General features: G+C 56.0%; 1 protein-coding gene across 1 annotated transcript in view; it reads left to right on the forward strand.

Moving 5' to 3' along the window:
* The window catches only part of AHNAK2 (AHNAK nucleoprotein 2), a 36,985-nt gene that overhangs the window by 9,593 nt on the left and 19,802 nt on the right, over positions 1–7,590 (forward strand). Inside the window, exons 2-6 of the mRNA XM_055303646.1 lie at positions 5,281–5,339; positions 5,452–5,550; positions 6,119–6,223; positions 6,931–7,072; positions 7,376–7,560. Of these exons, the coding sequence (XP_055159621.1) occupies positions 5,281–5,339; positions 5,452–5,550; positions 6,119–6,223; positions 6,931–7,072; positions 7,376–7,560 (590 nt within the window). The remainder of the gene's footprint in view (positions 1–5,280; positions 5,340–5,451; positions 5,551–6,118; positions 6,224–6,930; positions 7,073–7,375; positions 7,561–7,590) is intronic.

Below are 7,590 nucleotides of genomic sequence, written 5' to 3' on the forward strand. Positions count from 1 at the left end.
TTGCTAACACACGGCGACCCCCCCCCCCGGGGCTGGGGGTAAGGGCCTGGGGGGGCCTGGATGGTAAACTGAGGCTGGAGAGTAGGGTCGGCCGCCGTCAGCGTCGGCTGCTGTGTGGGGGCAGCAGGCTCGTGGAGAAGAGGCGAGGCCGGGAGTCGGAGGCAGGGCTGTCCCCACTCTGTGTCCCCACCCTGTGCCCCTGCCCTGGCAGGCCCTCTGGTTCTCCTGGGCGCACGCAGCAGCCCTCAGACGCCCACGGGGAAATCAGGGCCCGGAGGAGGGACGGCCTTGCTCAGGGCCACACAGCAGCTTGGCCAGAGTGCAGTAGCCCAACCTGCGCTCCTGCGGGGACTGGGCCCCCATGTGCTCCACAGGGACAAGGACCTGCCCGGTCCCCGAAGCGGGGTGCCCACCCCACGGGGCTGACTGGGGTGCCTGTGGGGTTGGCAGGGGGCGCTTGTCCCCCTGGTCCCCGGCAGTGTGGGTGTCTGGAGAAGGGGTGTCCCCAGGCCCAGGCAGGCATGCCAGGGTGTCCCCAGCGCTGTCTCTTCCTGGAATGCGTAGTACGGTCCCGGGGGTGGGGGGGCTGGAGTCGTGTTGCTGGAAAGGCCGTGAATATGGCTTTCATTGTTCAACCACGACACAACCATGGAGAGTCCACTTCTCCTTGTGCGGCGTTGGCACAGCGCTCCTCTGCACGTGGGTCCTGCCGGTCTGAAGGTTCAAATCTGTGGCCATGAAGTCTGTCATTTCCTCTTTTCAGTTTCATGGAGAATTTTTTAAAGTCTCTCTTGAGAAGGAGTGCAAGTCGCAAGTGTGTGGCTTGAGGCATTTTCCCCAGGTGGCCACATGTGCGTCCCCGGGACGAGGCGCAGCCCCTCCGCTCCCCGAGGGTCCGTGCCTGCAGCTGAGCTGGCCGAGAGAGAGAGAGAGAGAGAGAGAGAGAGAGAGAGAGAGAGAGCGCAGGCAGGAGTGGGGGGAAGGGCAGAGGGAGAAAGAATCCCAAGGAGACTCCCCGCTGAGCGCGGAGCCTGAGGAAGGGATTGATCCATCCCATGACCCTGAGATCGTGAGCTGAGCCAAAATCAAGAGTCGGTGCTTGACCGACTGCGCCCTCCAGTCTTGCCCGTTTTTCTACTGGGTTGTCTGTCTTTTCCTTCTCGTCTGCAAGAATTCTCCGTGCGTTCTGGGGAGGAGGCCTTGGTTCGGCCACCGCGTTGCACGTCTCCGCCCGGTCCGTGGGCTGACGGCTGGCTCCCTCGCGGGGTCTTCTGGGGGGTGGAGGCTCTTCGCCGTGACCTAGACCTCTTTCTCAGCCATACCCCGTGGGCCTAGCGCCTTCCCTGTGCTGCTTAGGATTTGTTTCCCTTCCCCCAAAGTCATTCCTATTTATCCGCTGGAAGCTTTACCGTGAGACCTTCTGCTCGGGTTCTACAGCCCACACGGAATCACCTTTCTGGGGCTGCCATAATGTTGAGATTAACGTTTTTCCCGGGAAAGCCAACGGCCCCACGCGGGCGACGGAAAAGACCGTCCATTTCCCGCAGCTTTGCATCTGTGAGTTTGGTTCTGGGGTCTTTGTTCTGTTCTGTTGGTTTTAATTGGCGTTTTCCTGCCTGGCTAAGGAAGTTGACCGTCTTTTCTCGTGGGCATCGGTACAGCTTCTTTTGTCAAGGGTCTGTTCAGAGCTTTCGCCCATATTTCACTGAGGTGGGGTTGTTTTTGTTTGGTGTTTTTGTATTGATTTGTCAGAGTTTATCTGGATGCAAGTCCTTTGTCAGATCAACACGTTGCCTTTGCATTTCCTTAAGAATGCCTTTCAAGACCGGACGTACTTAATTATGATGAAATATAATTTATCGCATTTTCTTTTGTGAGTCACACCTTTGGTGTTCTAAGAGAACATTGCCTCCCCAGGGTGGCACAGAATGTCCAGTGTTTTCCTCTGGAAGGTTTATAGTTTTAGGTTTTACATTTAGCTCTATGATTCATTTTGAATTCATTTTTATGTGTTATGTAAGAGTCCAGGTGTTTTGTTTTGTTTTGTTTTGTTTTGTTTTGTTTTGTTTTGTTTTCCAAACACACATCCAGTTGTCCCAGCCCCATTGTTGCAAAGACTGTGATTTTCCTATTGAAATAACCTGGCCGCTTTGTCAAAAATCAATCGACCAATTCTGGACTTTCTATTCTGTTTCATTGATCTTTTATATTTATATCAGACTGTGTTGATTCCACTGGGCGTGATTCAAATTGTCTTAAACTTAGTGAAACATTTTATTTATTTCACTTTTTTAAGAGATTTGTTTATTTTTGAGGGAAAGAAATGGAGTGCATGAGGGGGAAGGGGGAGAGAGCCAGAGGGAAGGAGAGACTCTCAAGGAGACTCTCCGTTGAGCACAGAGCTGAGATCGCGACCTGAGCTGAAATGAAAAGTCGGATGCTCAAACCACTGTGCTCCCCGGCCCCCCTTTCCCCCTAAACTTACTGAGACATTTTCAATGACACATAGTCGTTTCAGCACATAGTCTATCTTGGTGAATGTCCCACGTGCGCATAGGAGGGAGGTGTATTTTGTTGTCCGAAGGTGGAGGGGTCTCCTAGCGCCAGTGTGGTCTCACCGGTTCACAGGTGGTTCACCCGTTGTTACGTGTCCTGTTTTGTACCCAGAGGAGGACTAGGATCTCCCGTCCAAATTGTGGATTTAAGTGTCCTGTCAGGGTTGCCAGTTTTCTCTTCTGTGTTTATACCCTCTGTTATTAGGTGTATACAGACATTAAGTTCATTGTTTTTTTTTTTTTTGAAGCATTATTCCCTTTTTTAAAATATTTATTTTTTTTATTTGAGAGCGAGAGAGTGAGTAGTGGGAAGGGGCGGAGGGAGAGGGAGAGAGAAACCGAAGCAGACGGTGCTCAACGCGGAACCTGAGATTGTGACCAAAGCCGAAACCAAGAGTCAGACGCTTAACCGACTGAGCCACCCGGGGCCCCTATACCTTTCATTGTTATGACATGTGAGGATAGTAAGTGCATCGTGTATGTTTTTCTTTCCTTTCACTTTTTAGCTGATCTAAAGCTTCATGTTTATAACCCAGTGCTTGTAAATAGCATATGGATAGGTCTTGCTTTTTTTTTTAATAAATAATATTTTATTTATTTATTCATAAGACAGAGAGAGAGGCAGAGACACAGGCAGAGGGAGAAGCAGGCTCCATGCAGGGAGCCTGACGTGGGTCTCGATCCGGGGACCCCAGGATCACGCCTCGGGCCGAAGGCAGGCACTAAACCACTGAGCCACCCAGGCGTCCCAGGTCTTGCTATTTTAAATCTCCTCTGACAATCTCTACCTTTTGGTTAGAATTATTAAGTCCCTTTATAGTTAATGTGATTGTCCGTGTGGTTGGTTGAAATCCCACCGTCTTGCCAATGGCTTCCTATTTTATCCTTGCTCCGTTCCCCCTTCTTCCTTACTATATTTTGGGATTGACTAAATACATGTATGCATATATAACCACGCAGTAATATATGTTATACATATACCCACACACGCATTGTAGGTATTTATAGATAACGTAGTTTTAGGATTCCATCTCATTTCCACTCCTGGCTTATTAGCGACGCGTCTTCGGTAATGCCTCCTTTGTGGCTCATATGGTGTATTCTGTACCCGTCGCAGTGCACTGGCCTCGTGTATAACATGAGAACCTTAGAACTCACCAGGAACTTCCATTCCCCATCCCCATCCTTCAAGCTACAGTTGTCATTTGCTTCACGTCTACATGTGGTAAATTTCACATTTTGTCGTTTTCATTTTGTGCGATTATGTTTTTCTTTTTTTTTTTTAAAGATTCTTAAATTTTATTTATTCATGACAGACACAGAGAGAGAGACAGAGAGACAGAGAGAGAGGCAGAGACACAGGCAGAGGGAGAAGCAGGCTGCACGCAGGGAACCCGACGTGGGGCTTGATCCCGGGCCTCCAGGATCGCGCCCCGAGCTGAAGGCGGCGCTAAACCGCTGGGCCACCGGGGCTGCCCAGATTATGTTTTTCTTTCACGGCGCAGTGGAGGGATAACTTAGACGCCATAAACCCTCCCCCCAGTTGTGAATGTACAATTCAATCGTTTTTAGTAACTTTATGGAGTTGTACGACCATCACCACGATCCATTCTGGGACGTTTCCGTCGCCCCAGACTCTCGTGAGCCTGTTTACGGTCCACGCCTGTGTCCACGCATAGCCCTAGTAATGTTGACTTCCTTCTGGCAAAGTACAGAAACTTCAATCCAGTGTGTGCGCTGTCCCCCGCCCCCTCCCATGGTGGTCACATATGGACCGCATCTGTATATGCTGCGATTCCAACGAGACGGCCCCGGGATGAGCGCCTCTCCTCTGGGGAGTGGACAGACTGGCCTGTGCACTAACCCCGCCTGCCGGTCTGGGGAGTTGAGGCTGTTGCCGCGCTCACGTGGCTCCTCTGCCCCAGCTCACGTGGCCTGCAAAGCCTAGACTAGTCACTGTCTGGGCTTCTAGAGAAAAGTTGCCCAACCCCTGCTTCCTACAACCTCGTGCCTGGTTTTTTTTGTTTTTTTTTTTTTTAAGATTTTAATTATTTATTCATGAGACACACAGAGAGGCAGAGACACAGGCAGAGGGAGAAGCAGGCTCCCTCCATGGGGGACTCGATCCTGGGACCTGGGATCACGTCCTGGGCCGAAGGCAGATGCTCAACCGCTGAGCCACCCAGGCGTCCCGTCGACTCCAGAATATCCATGTAGCCTGTTACAGTTTCTCTTCCTCGATGACAACCTCCCTTCACTGAGCGGTGGTATTTTCCACCTACAGCAGTTGCCGTGAAGTGTGCGCAGCCCCCCTCCGTGGGCATTCAGAGAGCACCCGGGAGTTCTGTTCCCTGCTATGGATCACAGGCTCTTGGCGTGTCGTGTAACTTTTGGTTGAGTGCTGGACACTGTGGGTGAGATACCGCAGCCGCTGTGGACTCTGGCCGCCCCAGGGCTGTCGTTGTTACCCTGGGTTTGTTAGCGACTTCCTTGGCCTCCATCTGTGAAGTCCACTTTGTGCGGGCTCACTGCCATCTGGCCTCACGTCACAACCTCCCCACCCCTGCATGTGCTCTCAGACCCAGGGTCCAGGATGGGGCAACACGGGCACAAACACAGTGCACGGCCTCGCCCGGGCCCCGTCCCCTGTCCCCCGTCCCCCCGGGGTCCACCATCTGGTCTCCCCACCTGCAAGGCTCCACTGACTCAGCCTCTCTCTTTGCAGTGTCTGGCCGGCAGCTGCAGCCCGAGGAGCCAGATGCAGAAACGGAAGAGGACCAGTCTGTAAGCGAGGTCCCGGGAGCATGCACGCCCTCGCCACTCAGCCCCCAGTCTCTCCTGGGCCCCGGGCAGAGCCCAGGTGGCTGAGGGTTACCTGGTTTTTGTCTCCCATCAGGTGACGGAAGGACCCGTGGACGAGATAATTCGGCCACGCCCACAGGGGTCCTCACCTGTGTATGAATACACCGCTGAGGGTGCCAGCTTTGGACTCCCGGTAAGGCTGCTGGACAGGGACCCCCAGGCTGAGGGACAGGCAGCTGGGGCCATGGGCAGCCGTGCCTCCTTCATCACCCCCCCATTTGTGCAGCCACGCTGCCCTGCCTGCTGCCCACTGGGCCACAGTTACACCCCTCCTGCCATCCTCTCTGACCCCTCCGTCCCCCAGGACCCCTTCGATCAGCGGGCCAAGATGCAGCTGAGGTAGTGCACGCGTGTGGGAGAGAGGCTCGGTGCTCTGGATGTGTGCGAACACGCGTGTCTCTGGAGACGAGGCCCGGGGGCGGGGGGCCGGGCATGGGAGCAGGTGAATTTACTAAAGGACTTGTTCTTGCCGTGTTTCCTTCTTACCCTGCACACAAAACCCCAGTTCCTGTCGGGTTTCCCTGGGCGTGGGTGCGGGGCCCGAGGCCGGGCCCTGCAGGAAGCAGCAGGATGGAGAGTCACCGAGCCCCCTTCCCGTGAGACCAGCGCCCTGTGCATGCAGCACTGCTCTGGGGCCTCCTGGCCTCCCGAGTCCTTCCCTGGGCCGAGCAGGGGGTGACCTCTGGCATCTGTGGCCGCAGGACACACCGAGCAGGCGGGCTTCCTCGGGCTCTGGAGGACGGAGATCCTGGTGGAAGCGAGACTCAGGGGACTCACGGACGTTCTCCAGGATGAGTCGTAGGCAGGTGGGTGAGGCAGTGCCTGAGGGTCAGGGAGCTGGGGTCTCTGCAGGGGCCCCTGGAGCCCAGACCCCCGGCCGGGCAGACCCAGGCACACAGACCTCAGTGTTCTCGGCTCTACAATAGGCAAAGTGCTGCCCGCTTCCTACACAAAGCATGGAAGGTGCTAGATTCTGGGGCCTCCCGGTGAGGAAGGTGCCCTGCCCCGAGGCAGCCTGTGCTGTCATCGGTGGCTCCCTCAGTTCTAAAACTCTGCTGGACCCAAAGCGCCTGGGGTCAGGCTGGTCGCACCGTCTGCTGCGTCAGACTTGCACTCGTGACCCTTGCACTCGTGACCCTCCTGTGTTTGAACACCAGCCTCCTTGCGTGCCGTTGACGCTCAGAGTGCGTGTGAAGAATGAGCAAGGCTTTGGCCGCTGAAGACCCCCCTGTTTGCTCACCGAGCCTGCTGGGCCCGGACTCGGCTCCCTAGTGCTGGCAGGAGGGGTGCCGCTCCCAAGGGACGTGGCCGGCAGCTGGCTCTTCTCCAGCGCGTGGACACAGCAGCCTGGGCCCTGGCTGGGGGCTCCCACTCATGCCCTGTGTCCCCTGGATGATGGGCGGGACTCTGGGGTCCCCGTGCTCATGGGAGGTAGGGCCCCACACCGATGCCCACGATGGCATAGGAAGAAGCTCACGATGGCCCTGACCTGCTTCTGCTCCGGTCCACGCAGGAGGCAACAGAGGTGACGCTACAGACCGAGGTGGAAGCTGGGGCCAGCGGCTACAGCGTCACAGGTGGCGGGGACCAGGGCATTTTTGTTAAGCAAGTGCTGAAGGACTCCTCAGCTGCCAAGCTCTTCAGCCTAAGAGAAGGTGTGCTGACCATCCCCACGCCGGGGTCCCCGACGGGACGGGAGGGACCTGGGGGGAAATGGGCCATACCTATACCTCGGGGTGCCCCCATTGACGCTGCCCAGGCATGTCCAGGCGGCGGCCACCGGCCGTGCAGGGCTTCCTCACCGGGGCCCAGGGGTGGCCTCCTTCCCAACACGGCCCCTGGAGGCCGGGGTGGGCTCCCTGTCAGGGGGCCTGTCTCGCATGCCCCTGGAGTTGCATCTGTCCAGGCCATGGCGGGACCGGGAGCTGACGCCCAGGGCCCCCCCTGTCTTTGTCTAGGCGATCAGCTGCTCAGCGCGACCATATTCTTTGACAACATTAAATATGAAGACGCTCTCAAAATTCTTCAGTACTCAGAGCCCTACAAGGTTCAGTTCCAAATCAAACGGAAACATCCTGCCGCAGAGGACGAGGAAGGGGCCTCGAGCGGGGCTCAGCTTGGCCCGGAGGGCAGCGAGGGGCAGGTGAGGCAGCACGGGCGTGGAGGCTGGGCG

Source organism: Nyctereutes procyonoides, unplaced genomic scaffold (assembly GCF_905146905.1).
Source record: "Nyctereutes procyonoides isolate TBG_1078 unplaced genomic scaffold, NYPRO_anot_genome, whole genome shotgun sequence".
In the NCBI taxonomy this organism is placed as follows: domain Eukaryota; kingdom Metazoa; phylum Chordata; class Mammalia; order Carnivora; family Canidae; genus Nyctereutes; species Nyctereutes procyonoides.